The sequence below is a fragment of the Lactuca saligna genome, chromosome 8 (genome assembly GCF_052625555.1).
Source record: "Lactuca saligna cultivar CGN05327 chromosome 8, ASM5262555v1, whole genome shotgun sequence".
Lineage (NCBI taxonomy): Eukaryota > Viridiplantae > Streptophyta > Magnoliopsida > Asterales > Asteraceae > Lactuca > Lactuca saligna.
Genome location: NC_136424.1, coordinates 89,778,181 through 89,797,572, shown reverse-complemented (window position 1 = coordinate 89,797,572; position 19,392 = coordinate 89,778,181). Strand labels below are relative to the sequence as shown.

Genomic DNA, 19,392 nt, shown 5'->3' with positions numbered 1-19,392 from the left:
AAAGATGATTTGTCGTGATGTGTTCTTAAGGATGCGTCGATTCTAATTCTTGACTATCTAGTCTTAATGACATGAGATCCCGGACTATGTAATTTTCGCTCACAAAGCTAATTAAGGTATAAAATTTAAAAAAAACTAAGGTTGGATTATTGGGTTACACTGTTTCATGGTCTTCCTTGCTTTGGGAGTTTATGATACATGAAAGGTAATAGGATGGTCACCTAGGTATTAGTGATTAGAGCCCCATTGATGTAAAGTCTGATCCTATAATAATAAAAAATTATTTGTGTTTTTGAATTTTTCTTTGGTACATTTTTCTTAAGCATCTTTTTGTAAGTATCTTGTTTTCATTAGTTTTTCTTTTATTTTATGCATTCACTCTTAATTCCCTTTAGGTCCTTTAAGTTCCTTTCGTTCTTCTCATCTTAGTTTCTTTTTACTCACCTATCGTCTTCTCTAGGGTGATTCTTAATTTTGTTCTTTCTTAAGGACAAGAAATGTCTAAGCTTGGGGAGTTTGATAGGTGCATTTTATGCACCTATTTTGCATGTTTATTTCCATCCTTTCATAGCATTCTACTTCATAATTCTTGCATTTAGTTAAATATTTGGACAATTGCATATTTCATTAAGAATGTCTTGTGCTTCACTATTTTTGATTTATTTTGCAGGCATTATGGAGCATGGAACTTAGATCTTGGAGCATGGAGCATGGAACTAGGATCATGTAGCTTTGAAGCATGAAAATAAGATGTACCGGTCATGCCATGGAAGAGAACATGAAGACATAACCTGAGTTGTTGTCGCATTATCATCATAACAAATGACTACGTTTGAAACACGGTTTATGCCACACCGACACAGGCCGTGTTTGTCCTTTCTCATCTTATATTTGAGCAACATGACTCGTGGTGAAGCTAGATTGAAGATGGAGCCAACAGTGAAGACTTATTGGACTCTTAGCAAAAACATTGGGCCATGCCAAAAACACATGGTCACGACAAATGGCCATGCTAAAAACACATGGGCAAAATGAATGACCAGACTAAAAATGCATGGTCTTATGGCAAGCACGTGAGACTTAATAAAACAAGGGAATACATCATTTTATCATCCGGAGACGGTTTTTGGAGAATGTCTAGCAATCTTGGGCAAATTTGGGAGATTTCTTGGAGCTTTTAAGAAGGATAAATCATTGCAAACACTTTTGATTTCAATTTGTAAGCATTAAACATTTCCAATTCCATCTTTTTCTTTAATTGATTTGTTCTTAGCCATGTGTGGCTAAGAAACCCTAATTTCTAGTTCTTGTTCAAAGCATGTTGATTGCTTGACTTGAAGCATACGATTTCATGTTTGATTTGTGATTCTCTTCTAGTGATTATGTTTTTGTTTAACTAGAATCCTTAAATTTGATTTGTGTCTGATTGGCCACCTTCATGAATTGAATTTTTGTGTAGTTAATTAAATTTTAGGGCACCTATCGTTCTATTAAGTTAATAATTGGTAACAAGCAAGAAGTTTCTTATTGTAAAACATATATCACATGTTTTCACACTTTCGAGCGTATGAGAAAAAATGAACATTGTTGGGAAGCTTGTAGAAAACTTAATGCAATTTTTAATACAATCTAAGAGCATGTTTAGGTTGAATTAGTAAAGCTAGGTCTAGTCAAAGAGCGTGTTTTGGTTAGATAATTTGGCAAGTGAGATGTATTAGAGTGCGTTAATATCTTTCAATACCAACTAAGAATACCAATCATGAATTACATCAATTCATAATCAAGTTGAACAACAACATTGAGAACTAGAACTAGAACCCTCTAATCAAATTGTTTACAAGTTTATTTCACTTTGTGAATGCTTTTAAAGTAGATTGTTATTTTATTGTTTTACTTTTGCAAAAAAAAAAAAAAAAAAAAAAAAAAAAAAAAAAAAACCCTTTGTGACTAAAGTACCTTGCGCAAAGAGGTATAGACTTTTATCCCGTGTCTCTGTGGTTCGACCCTACTTTCCTTGTACTACTTTTTAGTGCATTAAAGTGGTGTATTTGGAGTATGTTGTACCCATATTATTTGTTGGGTTTGACATGCCTAACAGACACATAGAGCGTTCTAGAAGCCGCCACACAACCCTACCCATATTCGAACATGTGTCAGGTGCACAAAGGTTGAACAGGTCAAGTGCGCGGCGCACGCCTGGTTTGTGGGCGGCGTGCACCAGGTCTGTGCATGACACACAAACCAATTTTCCTTCCTATAAATAGCATTCAGTCAGTCCAAATCCCTCACTGCTATAAAATTTCTCTCTTAGTATTCTTTGAATTTTAGCCTGTTTTATCTTAGTGTTAGCCTTCGTTGAAGCCCTACAATCCTTGAAGTAATAGTAGCTAACGAATAGAAGCTTTACTAGTGCAATTTCCTAACTTTTGTCAGGAAGAACCTCTGTAAGTTAAGCTATAATATAGTCTTTTCAGTGTAACTTATATTTATAGTCATAAGTCGTTATTATGAACCTATAAATAAGTTTTATCAACGAATCCAAGTCTTTATACTTATTGATCTACTTACACGAGAAGTGTCGAGATGGTCATGTTGGATTTCAAAAATGCTATACCCTGTAATGGTCCTACCTCCAGACTGTCCTACCTAGCTGATCCTTACTTAGTAGATCTTGAGGTAGACTTTAGGATTGTTGAGGAATTTGAACCCTTAGGATAATAATTCCATGAAGTATGAAAATAGATTAAGACTAAGCATTATATACATCTAGGTCTATTCGAAAAGGTGTAAGGCGAAGCTCTACCCGATTCACCAATCACCAGATACTCTGTCAAGTGAGTGTGTAGTTGTTATTAACAACATAATCTTAAATAAAACTATTATTTATAAGTGATAATATATGTTTATCTATATTATTTGTGTTATGTACTACTTGTATAAATATGATAATACTATTGGATTAGGAATTGTATTGGACATAGATTGCCTTTGGCATAAGTCTGGAATAGTTATAATAAGACTTGAAAAAGGTGTTTAGTTCCAGATAGGATGGACAATAGTTAGGTCTAATTCTAGGGTAGAGTGTCAGATTAGATAGCGGAGTGTCGTATTCCTCCTTTTTCTTGGATGACCATAAAATGGTGGGTCCAGATCAGGCAACTGGCAAGTATGTCTGGGTCATCGACCAAAGTAGATGACAACACTTGACTCATCTAGACAGTCTACTGAAATACGTTGATAGCATGGAATTATAACCCATAGACGTAGATAAAATGGGATACCATATTTATCAAATCTATGAACATTGGTTGCCTTTATATGACTTACATTGGATAAGGAATCCCATAGCGGTGTAGTCAAACAGTTGCTCAAACGATTCATGAGGTTGGGTGATTCCTCAAGATAATCATGATTTAGGATCTGTGAGGATCGGTTGGGTTGGATAGTCGGTCCTAGGTCTTATTATCAGAGTAAAACATCTCAGGCTAAATAATCAATGATGTGTGCCATGAGATCCTCCCAAGCTCTTCCCTCCGCTACCGGAAGTACTTGAAACCAAAACTGAAAACTATAAGCACGAAGCCTAGTGAGTTCCCCAACCTACCACATACCCTACATAATCACATACTGCAAATACTAGGCCACGCCCGCTACAACGTCCCCGCCAATCTAGGCCCCGCCTAGCTTCGAGCCCCGCTCGGATACATATCTGTTTCTCTTAGGCTTCGCTTGTCTCTGGGCCCCGCCCGCTAAGCACATACTACATATAACCATAATATATAACACATAAACTGAACGTACCCTACTGTATTCCTGTTCTAAGACCTCGCCTATCTTGGGCCTCGCCCCTGTCCTACTGAATATGAGTCATGGAACCCCGTCCAAGCTCCTACTATTAGTGAGATACGGGCCCCCATCCACACTCACTCTTTTCCTATCTCGGGCCTCGCCCCTGATTTGCTACTAATGAGATACGGAACACCGTCCCGTACTCTGCTAGTGGTGAGATACAGGACCTCACCCACACTCACCTCCCTACCATGCATATACAAGTGTCACACAGACGACAAGTATAATTTATCATGCAAACAATCCTTGGGCACCTGCCCGACATTGGACCTTGGTCCTGAATATCATACTAGCAAACAGTGCCTAGAGTTAACCCCCAGGTCTTCCTACTCATAACTACATGGGCTGGCATTGTGGCCGTAGACCCATTCACACAAAGGAAAACTCACCTCAAACTGCTGAAGTTGCTGATAACCCTCTAATTGATATCCGACAACTCTCTGAACCACTGCTCCTCTAGCTCCCCGAGCTACCAATACCAATAATAACAATTAGCCTAACTGTCCTCCAGAAGTCAACTAGGTCAACTTTGATCAAGGTCCTTCTCAAGATCAAAGTCAACGGTCAGAGTCAACTTCCAGTTGACTCGACTCGCCGAGTTGTTCTACCAACTCGTCGAATCCGTGCTCCTCAAATCCCAAGACAGCCTTGACTCTACTCGTCAAATCTAACAACAATTCGACGGGTTCTCCTTCAATTAAACATTCGTGACCATCTTTAACTGACTCGCCGAGTTGTTCTACAACTCGTCGAGTCCATCTTCATAAGCTAAGGAGATTGCCTTGGACTCGCCGAGTTCCTCCTTGAACTCGTCGAGTACCATGATCTTCATGTCCATTACGGGCATAGACTGGCTGAGTCCTTCTCTAACCCCACTCACTGATCCGACTCATAAACAGAAGGGTTTGGGTTTGCAACCCGACTCATCGAGTCCATGAACTAACTCGCTGAGTCCATCTTATGACAAGTCTATTTTGCCGATTCCAGTCCATTCCAACACCTCAAACTCATAGATCTGGACTCCTTATGCTAGCATTGCACGTAAAGTTGCTAACTTTACGTGCATGCAAGGTGTTATGAAGCCAAAACTCTTAATCTAAGCTAGAAAGAAGGTCTAGGTCATGAAATCGGATCTCAGCTAAATAAAGCCAACAACTTTGAGCTTCTAAAGCTCAAGAGTATCCAGATCTATTGTCCAATCCATCCTCAAGGGTTTAATACTCGAATTAACCTTGGAAATGATCCAAATGTGACAAAAAGGCAAGCTAGAAAGGGGATCTATCAATTGAAAGCTCAAGGTCCAGACTTTTTACCTCCTAACAGTTGCCAAGTCGATATGGAGGCTGGATCTACTCTTCCTTCCTTGCTCCTTTCTTCCAAGCCTTCAAAATCCACTCCAATGGACCTTAATCTTCACCAAAAGCTCAAGAATGAAGTTGAGTGGCTAGGGTTTTAGGGTTCTGGATGAGAGAGGCTGTAATGAACCCTCGGGAAGAGAATAAGATGCTTAAATAGGGTACCAAGTCCCAGAATTAGGGTTTTCCCAACCCAGACCAGTCTTGTCGAGTCGGCCACTTATTCTGCGACACGGAGCCCGCTCCGACTCGTCGAGTTCTTCACTAAACTCGACGAGTTGACCCCCTTTTTGACTTAGGGTTTCCTTTCCTTTCTTGGTCTTTCTGATTCTGGGTGTTACATGAACCATATAACACTAAAACAGCTTCAAGGATCCATAAAGTTGCCAACTTTATGGAACATCGTCACTTCAACTTGCTCAAACTTGAAGATAAAGGGATAAGGACTTATATATAGCAACCTAGAAGCATTAAGTTTGGATCTTGGACACATACATATATAGGTCCAAAGATGCCTAAAAATGAAGTCCTAAGCTTGTCAAGATGCTCTCGAGACTTTCAATGCCTTCTTCTTCATTCAAAAACAATCCAAAGCATCAAAATAAGCTAAAAAATTGGAGGAGATGGATTAAGGTTTCTCAAGATGGTTTTGGAGGTGATGGAGGCTGAAGGTGAAGGAAACCATAGCCCTTCACTTCCTTTAAATAGGATCCAATGTTCGAAAATTAAGGTTTGCCTTGATCAAGTGTCACGTCGTGACCAACACAGTGTCATGTCGTGACACTTAAATGATCTTTCCTGTTTATCGTGGCCATTTCACGACGTGACGGTGCTTCCCTCACGTCGTGAGCCACCCAAAAAACATATTTTACTTCAAATTTCATACCTTGAGGATCCAAATATGACAACCAAAACTACAAATTCTATATAAAAAACTTTCCGCTTTAGTTGCCTTCAATGGATTTAAGAGGCAAAGCTAAACAAATCGGTTATACCTAAGTCGTAAATCCAGGCAAGGCGGTTCAAGTCAAGATATTCCATTTTCTTCTCCAGGATTTCAAAACCCAAACTATCAACAATACCAAAATTACCAACAAAACCAAAACTATCTACAAAAATATTACCCAATGCAATAATCTGACAACACACTTAGGCTTTCAGAGGAAAATTAGGGTTATAATCAATGTAATCAGTTTTCTCAAAAGGTTCCAAAAACCCAATTCTAATATTCTCATCCTGAGACTTTCCGGTTTTGTGATTCTCAGAACGTAGAATATGACGGTTCTAGTGATGTCCCAGCTCCCGAAAGAAAAGAAGAAGACAACGAGTTGCAACCCATTGCTGAGAAAAAAAAGCAACTATACAAAGCGCTAGAAATCAAAGAAATGGGTGGAACGTGAAGAGTTGGCTTTGACTAGGGCATATGTTGATGTTTCTGAAGATAAACAACACAAAAATCAACAAAGGTCAGATGCATTTTGGGAGCGGATTCTAGAGCATTTTAATGCTCAAATGGGAGGTTCGGATCGGTCACGACACCAAGTAAACTCAAAATGGACAGACCTTCCAAAAAATATAATGATTTCATCTGCATCTACAACCATAGGATGAAAAGTTTGGCTATCGGGAGATCTGAAGCTGATGTTTTAAAAGATACACAAAACGGGTATCAGAGGACTAGTAATCAGAAAGCTTTTCCTTATGAAAAAGCTTGGGAGTGGTCGAAAGGCCACACAAAATGGCGTCAGTTAAATTTTTTGGTGAAGACTCCCCACCTCCTTCTTCAAAATGAACCAAAACATCTTCATCCCCAACAAACATTTAATGTTGAAAACTCACCAGCTCAGAGGAAAGAAAGCGGCATCAATATCGTCAACACAAAATGAAATATTTGATCTCATCAATGAAATTGCCGCCATAAATACTGTAACCCGAACATGGGTGGAATAGGAAACAATGGTACCGGGATGAAAAATTATGAATATTACAAGCTAATGAAGAACATAAAGCTCAATTGTTGGACTGAGAAATAGAGAACCAAGATATGCAATTATGTATTTTACAAGCTAATGAAGAACGGAAAGCTCAATTGTTAGACCGGGAAATAGAGAACCAAGATATGCAATATTTTTCTCCAACTGCATGATCATTTGACTGAAGGCATTCTGCGCATAGTGTGTAACGTCATGAGTGTTATCCCAAAATTTTTTCATTTTATTTGACACCTTTTTAAGAGAAAATGCAACTGAAGTCTTTTATTAATTCGTAATTTAAAATAAACTCCATGTTACCATCTTTTAAAAACAACCAGATTAAAAGGGTTTAAGTTTAAGAAAATCATTATGGAACAAAAGTAACAACCAAAACATATCCAAGTGGTATGGTCTAAATAAAAACATACTACCCAAAGATAAATACTCCAACCTCACCAATCCACGCTCCTAAGCTACATGTACCGAGCCAAAGGCGTAAAGCACAACAAACAAGTGGCATACTCTGTTGAGTGAGTTAATGAAATTGCATATAGTCGCAGTCATAAGGATACTACAATTCCCACACGGGCCACCAATTCAATTTACGACAAAACAAAACTAAGCAATAAATACCTCTTTCTTACTCGCACATACAACACATATAACACCAAAATCATCTCATACCACAAAAAACAACACATACCACCAAAAGCATCACATATCACCTAAAACAACAGATATTCCCAAAAACGTCATATGATAGTCATGAGTCTCTCTGTGCATCCTATCTCAAATGAACTACCCAATTCCCTACTTGTGTGCCTACATTGTTGAGTGTTCTAAGTGGCTCATGACTTCCACCCCAAACACCCATTTTGCTACTCCAACTCTACGAAACACAAGTATTTACCAGTGTCGTTTAGAAATTGGTACCAACGGTGTCGTACATCCATAACACATCCCAATCCAACATGATGTTTGTACTAGTCCACACCACTCCAGTCCACGAACATGTAGTGACAAAGTACATGTACTATGTGTCGCGAGATCTTCTAGTAAGCATGGCAATGCATCCATGCACTTGACAGGCGCGACTTTAGCATGTTCATCTAGCTAGTCTAAAACCAACAAATAACAAATAGCAAAATCACTCATATAAACCAATGTGTAATTGTCTCATCTTGGTATTCTATATACACATGAGTTAACCAACTCAAAGTACTATCAATAGCCTTTACAAAAGATAAAAGAATCATATATCATTGACCTCTTTGTGCAAATTCAAATGTATATAATTAAAGATTTACAACAACACGCCAAGAATCATAAAATAACATGTGATTCGTACACACTATCCAAATCTTACCTTGTAGAACCAATAAATTGAGGCCGAAGTCCTGTAACAAAACAAGGCTGTGTCAACTTCGCATAAACACCATCTTTCATCGCCGCAAGCGAATCATGAGTCCCTTGCTCCACAATTTGACCTCCATTGACAACCAAAATCTTATCTACTCGTTTCATCATCGCCGCCCTCCTCGCAACCAAAATCGTCGTTTTACTTCCGATCAAAAGCGTATCAAGAGCCTCCTGCACCACACGTCTCGATTCATGTTCAATCGTCCCATCAGCTTCATCAAGCAACAAAATCGGCGCGTTTTTCAACACCACACGCGCAATCGCGATTCTCAGTTTCTGGCCCGGCGTTAACTCCACGCCGCCGGGACCCACCGGAGTGTCGTATCCGTTCGGCAAACTGCTTATGAAATGGTGGGCGTTTGCGATTCTTGCCGCCTCTTTGATTTCAGTTTCGCTCGCATTACGTCTCGCGTAGGTTATGTTTTGTTTAATCGTCGTCGCGAAGATTACCGGTTCTTGTTGGACAAACCCTAGCTGGTTTCTTAACCACCGTAGATTGAATTTTCTCAAATCTTCTCCATCTAGAAGAATCTCACCGGAAATCGGATTGTAGAATCTTAAAATCAGAGAAAGTATCGTACTTTTACCGGAACCGGAAACTCCGACTACACCCACCGTATGTCCGCCGTCGATTTTCACGGTAAAATCTCTCAACACCATGATTTCCGGACTATTTGGGTAACAGAAATCGACATTTTTAAACTCGATTGTCCCATACGCACTAACTGGTTTAAGTGCAGAAGCTTTATCAATCTCAGAAACATGATCGATGATCTTAAAAACCCTAATGAGAGTTTTTCGTGTCTTGTGTATGTTAAACGCGAGCCCAAATGGTTCCACTAGCGCGAATGTTGCAAATGAGAGAACGATGTATTCTCTAAGAGCTGTTGGAAGATCGATATTCCCGTTTTTTACAGATACACTAGTGTACCAAAGTAGAACAGAATTGCAGGCGAAGAGGATGAATCTTGAAAACCCAAACATGAATCCTACAGACATTCCATGATAGAAAGTTCTTCTGTAAACTTTCTTTAGGTATAAACTGTAAAGCCTTGATGCTTCCTTTCCAGCAGAATACGCCATGAAAGTCGAGATGTTTCCTACTGCATCTTGCAGAACCATGGATGCTTTCTTGTGAAGCTTCTCTATGCTACGTGAGAATCCAGAAATCCATGTTTTCTGAAAAGTTAAGATCAATTGTTTTAAAAGCGATAAAAAGGTGAAGATAAATTGTGAATAGTGACAAAAAGCCAAAAACCTGTGTAGATGCAGAGAATGTGAGGAATGGTATGGTGGTCAACGCCACCATGGTCAACCTCCATTCCAGAGTCAACCCAATAATTACAGCAGTAAAAGCAGCAGAAAAGTCTTGGGCAAGAACAGGAAGCTGATCAGTGAAAGCAGCACGAACATACGTGGCATCATTAGCCAAGTGTGTCAACAACTTGTCACTATTATTCTCTTCTTTATCAAACCATCCTACTTCACTCCCAACCATGGCTGAAAACATCATCCTTCTAATTCTTTCTGTTATTTTTTCTCCCACAATTCCAAAGTAAAAATGTTGCAAAACAGTGGCCACTAAAATAACAATAGCCATACATGCGATTATCAAGCACCATTTGTTAACTTCAATTTGAATGTTATGGCTTTTATCAGCTTTATAATATGAAGTCACTATCAACCCAACAATGTAAGCAAGAATAGGTCTAAAAGATCCATAAATTGAAGCCCCTACACTTCCCAAAACTGCATACATCCACTCTGGTAAACTTAGCTTCATAACTCTTGTTAACGATGGTGAATTTTGATCTTTCTCTTTTAACTGAGGGACATCATCATCTACCCTTTCATTGTGATTCTTACTTGGTAATCTACAAAATATAAAAATTCATTTAACCACCATAAACATTGCTATGAATATCTTGCATTTTGGTGAAAGAATATTATACCTTTCAGGAAGTTTGACTACTTGTTCACATTTAAGAAGCTCATAATAAACACCACGTGTGTTAATCAGTTCATCATGTGTACCCATTTCAACACATCGACCACTTTCTACAACAGCAATAAAGTCGGCATCTTTTACAAGACTTAATCTCCGAGCGATCATGACCGTTGATCTCCCAAGTGTAATCATCCTTAAAACTTCATGAACACTACTTTCTGCTTCCAAATCAAGATTACTTGTAACTTCATCAAGCAATAAAATTGGAGGGTTTGAAAGAACAGCTCTAGCAATAGAAATTTTAATCTTGTGTTCATCTGTGAATTCTAAACCAAGTTTATCCACGTGGGTTTCATATCCATTTTCAAGGGAGGTTATGAATGTATGCACATGTGCTAATTTTGCAGCTTTTTTGATCTGTTCTGAAGTGACGTCAGGGCGTCCATATGCAATGTTTTCTGCTATGCTTAAAGATACTAAAGCTGGTTCATTTGTAACAAGTCCTATTTGGCGTCTCAACCATTCTAGCTTTAGGGTTTTGGTGTTTACTCCATCCAAAAGAACAGATCCTGTTTACCACAGTGACAAATATTAGAATTGAAAATAATATGAATAAATTAGAATTAGGGTTCATTTGATATCTATTTTTGTTAGTTGTAGTCCTTATTTCAAGTTTTCATATCAATTTGGTCACTAGAAATTTTGTCCTTATTTCAATGAGCATATGGATTTTGTTCTTTATTGAGTAAATCACATTTTCGACACTATATCTGTTTTTCAATTCTTGTTCCCAAAAGTTTTCTCGTGCAATTTAGTCATTGTTTAAGGTTTTTATAACATTTTTGGTCCCTGTTTTAAGTAAAATGACTTTTTTTCGAACCAAAATTCCAAAAATTAGCGATGGCTAGGGACGAAAAATGTACTTTACTCTTCATTCTAGAACCAAAATCAAAATAAAACCTTGTAAGGAGGACCAAAACTGAAAAAGATTTCAATTTTGGACTTAACAAAGTAAAACTCAGATAGTACAGACACTATTTTTGTAATACTATAAAACCCTTGTAGAGTCAGAATCATGTTACCCAAAGTTGGATCATAATGCCTTTCCAAAAGAGGAATTAAGCTGCTTTTTCCTGATCCACTTCTTCCCACAAGTGCTACAGTTTTCTTGGCAGGGATAGTAAGGTAAATTCCATTCAAGATAGAAATCCCAGGACAAGAAGGGTAGCTGAAATAAACATTCCTAAACTCAATCTTTCCTTGAACAGAAGCTAGACTATGTCCATCTGAATCATCATCTGTACAAGTAGACCCCGCATGTCTTATAACCTCATACAGTCTGTATGCAGCTATTCGCCCTTCCTCAAACGAACACAAATTCCTAGATGCCTGATTCAACCCACTACAACATAACATCACTAAACAAAATGACAATAATACCCTTTTCCAACAAGTTAAAAAGGAAGAAGATGTTTGCTTGCTTACAGGCCACTTAAAATTATAGCGAAAATGGATGTCACGATTTCAGCACCTGTGCATTTTCCAGTTGTGACTAAAAACCTTCCAACCCAAAGTTGTAACGCACAAGAACACATTCCAAATCCATATGTGAATCCAAATCCTAGTCCTTGAACAAGGCTTATAATGATGCCATATTTTAATGTATCTTGAAGAGAAGAAGCGTAAGAATACTTGGCTAATGCTTCATTTGTGAATGCATATAGTGTCCTAATGTTTGATAGTGCCTGAAAAAAGTATTAAGTTGTCATCAACCTTTGTTTTTATTCCATATGTAAAAAGTAAAAACCCTCAAAAGATTTACACATTTACACACCTCTTTAGCAACACTTGCAGCATGATCATTAGCATCTTGAAGGTTTTCTTGAAACCTGTAGAAGAAGACATTTGAAATCCTACCTGCAGCAATGATTAATGGGCCTGTTGCTAATGCTAGAAATGCAATCTGCCAGCTGTTTAAAAATGCAATGACAAGTCCACACAAGCATGTTGCTATGTGCTGAATGTAATTTCCAACCTGATTAAATTTTGTTCTTTAAATTAAATATGGAAAAACTAGAAGTGATTATGAACAAATATGAGAGAAAATCTGTATACCTTTTCACCAATAACAGATTGGATGACTTGAACATCAGTCAAGATTTTGTTGACTATGTCCCCATTGTTTCCATAGGTATCGAAAAAGGTCATGTTCTGGTTTAATATAACTTGAACATATTTGGTCCTAATTACAGCAGTTTGTCTTTCAGCAGTAAGAATCCAACACCAAACCTCTGTAAGATGAAGGTAAATCAAAAGATTCATATGGTAATTAGTAAATTTTAAAATGTAATGAACTTTTATCTTACCAATCCATCCAGCAGTAAAAACAGTTAAGCCTATATACACGATATACAGAGCATACTGCATATTGAAAAACAACAAACAGTTCGTGAGAAATTCTGAAAGAAATTAGAGAATTCGAATAGAATATGACACTGAGTACCTGGGAAAAATGGTCGAACAGTTGATCTGCATTATTACGTAAGCTCAATAAATGAATAATCTTTCCAAATAAATGTAAAAACACTACGAGGGATGCACCATGAACAACAGCACCTAACGAACCCAACATAATCAGAAGAAAATCAAGCCCGTCTGCACAGGCAAACAATGCCAGAAATGGCACAGCCGATGGCGGAATCACTTCCTCCTCCTCCTCCTCCTCGATATCATCTTTCCTTCCATTAAACTTCCGACGACTGGTGGTTGTATCCAAGTAAGGCAACGGGGAGTCGGGAACTTCGGGCTTCTCCAACACCGGCGTCAGGGGCTGGGGATCCACACCTTCCGGCGGAGTCCAGAACATTGTTCAGATTGGAAGCTCGATTGGGTGGTGTGTAGAAAATAATTTGAAAAACGTAATGATTGAAAGATGGAGATATCGATGATTAGAAGAAATAATCAGAGGTTAGGAGATATAAACATGAAATGTGGAATCAAGAGGTTTGACTGATTGTTTGTAGTTTGGATTCTTGATTCCGTTTACTGTATTTGTATACGTGGGTTTTCTCCCTCTAGGTTCCCGCCACCATATTTTGGATGTCACTCTCGTAAGCGTTAAAGCAGAGGAAAGAAACGGTTAGTTTTTACTTTTTAGCCATCAAGTTCTCCTGTGAAAGTGAAAGTTACTTATATTCACTTAAACTCACATACTCTTCAGTTAGATTGTGTAAAAGTAATTAATTATGCAAAGATTTTTTTAGTAATTTGAGTAAGAGAAAAAAAAATATTAACACATAAATTCTATTTTTTTTTTTTTTTTTAAATTCATTCCCGTTTATTGATATTTGAATTTATATCAAATACAAAAATAGAACAAAATTTAAATTTTGATCTACTTCATTTTTATTTCATTCACATTTTACTTGCACAACAATATTAACACATAAACATAAAGATGTCATCCTTATATACAAACAAACGAGCAACACCAACAAGATCTCTTACGACTTACATCATAATTATCAACTATCTTTGATAAAATTATGCAACCCATGAAATTGGTAATAAAAATTGGTGTGTCTATATACTACATCCATCTTGGTTACCATCATATGAATCGACACATAATAATTTATATCTGCAAGCAAATTTATAACCTAGTCCCTCCATTATGATGTTATGCACTACATCACATCACCTTCCTATGCCATGATCCTCTGGTTTTCAAAAGAACTCTAAATATATCACACATTGATTTTTTTTTTGAAATATATTTGAATAATTTCTGAAAATTGTATTTCAAGATATCCAAAACTAAATAGTATAATATGTAATATGTACACTGTGCTTAAAAAACTTTCAATTATAGGACAAAAACATCACAGATTCAAAATTAGAAGAATTTCGAAGTAGGTGGTCCGTTTTTTAAAGTTGACATAAATATCTTGACATCTTGTCAACATAAAGAATTAAGGACAGAAATCTAGAAACTAGTTCAAGTTCCAAACTATATTTGTCAGAAAAAAGAAGTCGGTAAAATGATACAGTATATAATTTGAAACCGTAAATTGATGGTCATATAAACAAATTGCAAGAAAGATTATCAAATCCATGTCATCTTAAACTTACCTCACAAAGTATAATCTGTAACAAACTAACATCACATTCACCAATCGAAAATTTGAAATTACATGACATACGAAAAACATTTCAGTGCTCATCGATACAATTAATATGTAATAAAGTCCCTAATCTCTATTAATTACAGTTTAAAAGTTAAATATCTACATTTTATCTGAAAATAAATCAAGAAAACACAAGTCTCTAAGTAGTAAGTACATAAGTATTGGAAATGTCAATTGGCACAGACCATCTAAGGAAAAGTTGAAAATTAGGAATAAACAAAACTTATTTATGCTTACTCTTGTCCCTACAAACACCTATCTGTCCATATATTATTTTAAGAAAGAAGATTATAATTTTATATTGTAATTGAAGGCAAGATTCGCCCAACAATAACAAATAACAATCCTTTTATCCATACTTGATTTGATAAAACTATAAAAGATGCATTTGTCCGTAAAAAAAACTATCTATCTAAACATTTTTTTACAAAATAATAATAATAATAATAGTTTATAATGATATAATTATGATAATTTGAGGCAAAGAATTTACCCAAAAATTGAAAATAATGATCTTTTTAACTAAAACTCTTTGCAAGTATAATCTAACGTTTAGTCGTTTTTAAATAGGTAGCAGATAAATTAAACAGCAATGTGGCTGTAGTTTAGTGGTAAGAATTCCACGTTGTGGCCGTGGAGACCTGGGCTCGAATCCCAGCAGCCACACTTTATTTTTTGATTAATTTCAGGTTTATTTTTTCTATTACAAATCATTTTATGACGTCTAAATGGTATTTTTAAACTCTTTTTAACTCATAGCCAATGTTTTGTTAGATATCTAATATTACTATTTTATTAGAAAATTATACATTGTTTATTTATAGTTTTATAAAAAAATTAAAATTCTTTCAAATCTGAGTCTTTATTTTTTATTTTTTTATTTATTTTATTTTTTATGATAATGTTTTCTTACTTGATGTAAAGTTTGATTGGTTTATAACATAAATTATTGGTAAAATCACTAACTAGGATTTAATATTTTCACATACTAAACGATCAAAACTGATCCAAAGGACTTTGATTTGTTTAACTTTTATTATCTATTATAAAAAAGTCATAAATTTGCAAATTGGTCCCTTAAGAGGAAAATGCACCTTTTGTGGGTACGTTGGGCGTACACTTATATACGTAGGGCGTACGTGGCTGATGCCCAAACCCTAATTTTTAGGGTTTGAGTCCTATTTTAACATCATTATCTCATTAAGACCCAATCATTCATCAACCTTCAACGCCATTTTCGTCCCTAGCAAACCCTAATTCCTCGTGTGAGCCCTTGTGTGTTTAAGAGTATATTTGTGGTGTTCTTGAAGGAAGGAGAAATAAAGGAAACCATCTTGGAAGCTTAAGGAACTTTGGATCTAGAGGTGTTTCACCCTCAAGCATCAGCTCATGTCTGGCTTGCTCAGAGCCCACAACATAAGTCTGGCTTGGCGTTCCCGCCATCAGCTTATGTTTGGCTTGCTCCCGAGCCCTCAGCATAAGTCTAGCTTGTGTTTCCGGCCCACAGCTTATGTCCAAATTATTCCTGGGTATGTTGGCTTTCCGCATAGAGCAGTATTGCATCAACCTAATCGCACTATGTCGACATATGCAATAGATAAACATATAACTAGCAAACAGATAATCATATAAATTTAGCAAATCACTACAACATATCAACATCCTATATACCAGGATACATAACCGAATGGGCCAACATTGATGCCTTCGACCCACAAGTACAGTGAGGAAACCCATCTCACAGTCTGAAAAATAGCCAAAAGGAACGTTGCTCCAAAAGTTAACTCTACAGGTCACCTATACAAAAAATACTGACCTAAACTCAAACTACATCTCAAAATACCCAAAATGCCCCTAAGTCAAACTTGGTTAAAGGTTAAAAGTCAAAAGTTAACAGTGTCAACTTAGATTGAGTATGCTCGGCGTACTCAGCCACTACACCTAGCATAGTGCACTCTCTTGGTCAGATTACAGGATCTCGACTAGGTATGCGCAACGTACCATCAGGTACGCCCAACGTACTCGACTGGTACCTTTTCTTTCTATTAAGTGCTTAATTTATTAAGACACCACGTCCAAAACTCATATCTAGTTCCAAATAATGTTCTAAGTCATAAAGTTTCCAACTTTATGACTTTCCAAGGCTATAAAAGGTTCTACAACTAAACCATAACTTAATACACAAACCAAAACCTCATATATCATACATGAAGAAAGGAAAAAGGACCAAGATCACATTTTTATGGTCCTATGCACCTAAAAACGTCTAGAATGAAAACCCTTATGGATTAGAGTAAGCCATACTCATGAACACCAAGCTTATGGGACCAAAATGAATACAAACACCAAGCTAACAAGATCTAACCAAATACTCATCAAGTTTCAGACTTTGTACCTCCAAATGATGCTTGAGGGTGAAATACTTCTGGATCCAAAGTGCTTAAGCTTCCAAGATGGTTTCATTTCCTTCTCCTTCCTTCAAGAACACCACAAATGCACTCTTAAACTCACAAGGTCTCACATAAGGAATTAGGGTTTGCTAGGGACAAAATAAGGATGGAGGTTGATGAATGAAGGGGTCTCAATGACATAATGATGCTTAAATATGGATCAAACCCTAAAAATTAGGGTTTGGGCATCAGATACGTACGCCTAGCGTACATAATTATAAGCCCAACGCACCCACAAAAGGCGTGTTTTCCTCTTAAGGAGCTAAGGGACTAATTTGCAAACAAATTTCATATTAAGAGTTAAGAACAGAAAATACTTGGATCAAGGGTGTTACACGAGGCGGTGTATGTAGAAATAGAATGTGAGTTTTAGAATATGTGTTTTCCATAATATGGATATTCTACTCTCAACCGGTTATACTACATACCTACTGATAAAACCGACAGACCAAAAGTAATCTTATGTATTTCAATAATCAAATCGGATTACAAGGAAGCTATATATATATATATATATATATATATATATATATATATACACACACACACACGCACACACACACACACACACACACACATATATATATATAGCCAAACGAAAAGGTTAAATAAACATAAATGGATAAAAATAAGGATAGATATTAGAACATAGATATGGGGAATGTTTTATTCCAATACCTCCCCCCCCCCCCCCAACTGAAGTTGGAGCATATGGTCTTTAGCGCCCAACTTGCCAAGTATGAATTAAATTTGTTGAGCCCCTAATCATTTCATGAGGAGGTCTGTTATTTGCATTTTGGTATCGATGTGGCGAGGTTGTATTTTTTTTGTGAGTCCACTCTTTCTCGAACAAAATAACAAATAATCTCCAAATGTTTTCATCGTTCATGAAAACTGGATCGTTGGCAATATGACGAGCAACTTGATTGTCACAAAATAATGGAGTTGGTTCAGTGACGAGCACATTTAATTCCTCTATGTAACACCTGTTTTCCAGAAAGTATTAGGTAAAGACTTAAAGGGATCAAAATAGGTTTTTCTACAAAAACCCTTGTGTCACGACGTGGTGCATGGATGCCCACGACATGACATGAGTCATATGAAATGAGTTTCTCCTGGTGAGCTCCACGACGTGGCATGAGGATGGCAAGGACGTGATAGCTGTTGCAGCCCAAGCCCATGATTTTAGGGTGTCTCCCATATTTAAGGACCTTTACTTTAGATTTAGGTCATCCTCTTCAGCCTCTACCCTTTTATCTCGAAACCCTAGCCCCCATTTCATGTTTATGAGCTTGTTTGGTTGATTGGAGGCCTTTTTCTTGGTTTTTAGTGAAACTTGACGAAGAAGGAAGTTCATTGTGGTGCAAGGAAGCAAGGAGCTAGCTTGGATCCATCCTTCTCTACAAATTTTTGAGATATTGGAGGTATAAAGTTCACATCTTTAACCTTGTTCTTGTTTCAATTTGAGCTCATTTTAGATGGTGTTGGTCCCTTCCATGAATGCTCTTGGAGTTTGAGGAACTCCAGTGCTTGATGTGGCTCTCAAATGGTTTGTAGGTTTTTTAAAATGAGAAAAGAGTCATGTTGTAACATCCATAAAATTCAAGCCAATTTAAAACTTTTTAAATCAATCAAAAACCAATAATTATTACAAATTTCTTTTCAAAATGGTTTCATGTCAGAGTATCTCAGAATTAAATCATAAAATGTACGGAGGTGCACGATCATGCCTTCGCCTTCCTGTGATCATAAGAAGTACCTGGAACATAATCAACAACTGTAAGCCCGAAGCTTAGTGAGTTCCCCCAAAATACCAACGTCATAAAATCATAGCCATATTATAACAAGTAAACAAACAACATGCATAATGAGCCATCAACCTGACTGGACTGCCTCGCAGGGCCATCGACACATCTGGATCGCCTCTCAGGGCCTTTAGCCTATATGAACCGCTTGTTGTACATTCAGCCTTACTAGTACGCCCTAGTCGGGTCTGCAGTCTATCTCATCCACCCTAGGTATGTTGGACTAGAGCATAAAGCATGATCGCCTCAATCCAACGCCCAATCAAACAATCATGTGAACATAAATATCATACGCTAGCATATATATAACAGTCAAACCAATCTAATGGATCACTAATCATAACATCATCCTATATACCATGATACCGACCTAACAAGTCACTAACATAACATCATCTTATATATC

At 37.0% G+C, this 19,392-nt stretch overlaps 2 protein-coding genes and 1 non-coding gene across 3 annotated transcripts; 1 reads left to right on the top strand and 2 right to left on the bottom strand.

Moving 5' to 3' along the window:
- Nucleotides 1-8,416: 8,416 nt before the first annotated feature.
- Nucleotides 8,417-12,752, bottom strand: LOC145009339 (ABC transporter B family member 20-like). The gene is made up of 7 exons (XM_078968047.1): nucleotides 12,660-12,752; nucleotides 12,379-12,579; nucleotides 12,030-12,289; nucleotides 11,627-11,946; nucleotides 10,549-11,113; nucleotides 9,855-10,470; nucleotides 8,417-9,775 (listed from the first exon to the last, which is right to left on the bottom strand). The coding sequence occupies exons 1-7, from the start codon at nucleotides 12,750-12,752 to the stop codon at nucleotides 8,540-8,542; spliced, it is 3,291 nt and encodes a 1,096-aa protein (XP_078824173.1). The 3' UTR covers nucleotides 8,417-8,539.
- A 38-nt stretch (nucleotides 12,753-12,790) lies between these two features.
- On the bottom strand, nucleotides 12,791-13,425 carry LOC145009886 (ABC transporter B family member 20-like). Its single transcript, XM_078968511.1, has 3 exons — nucleotides 13,048-13,425; nucleotides 12,900-12,965; nucleotides 12,791-12,835 (listed from the first exon to the last, which is right to left on the bottom strand). Exons 1-3 carry the CDS (start codon nucleotides 13,408-13,410, stop codon nucleotides 12,791-12,793), a joined length of 474 nt encoding a protein of 157 aa, XP_078824637.1. The 5' UTR covers nucleotides 13,411-13,425.
- A 1,900-nt stretch (nucleotides 13,426-15,325) lies between these two features.
- On the top strand, nucleotides 15,326-15,397 carry TRNAH-GUG (transfer RNA histidin (anticodon GUG)). The gene has a single exon. It is a non-coding gene; the product is annotated as a tRNA-His (tRNA).
- Nucleotides 15,398-19,392: the final 3,995 nt, after the last annotated feature.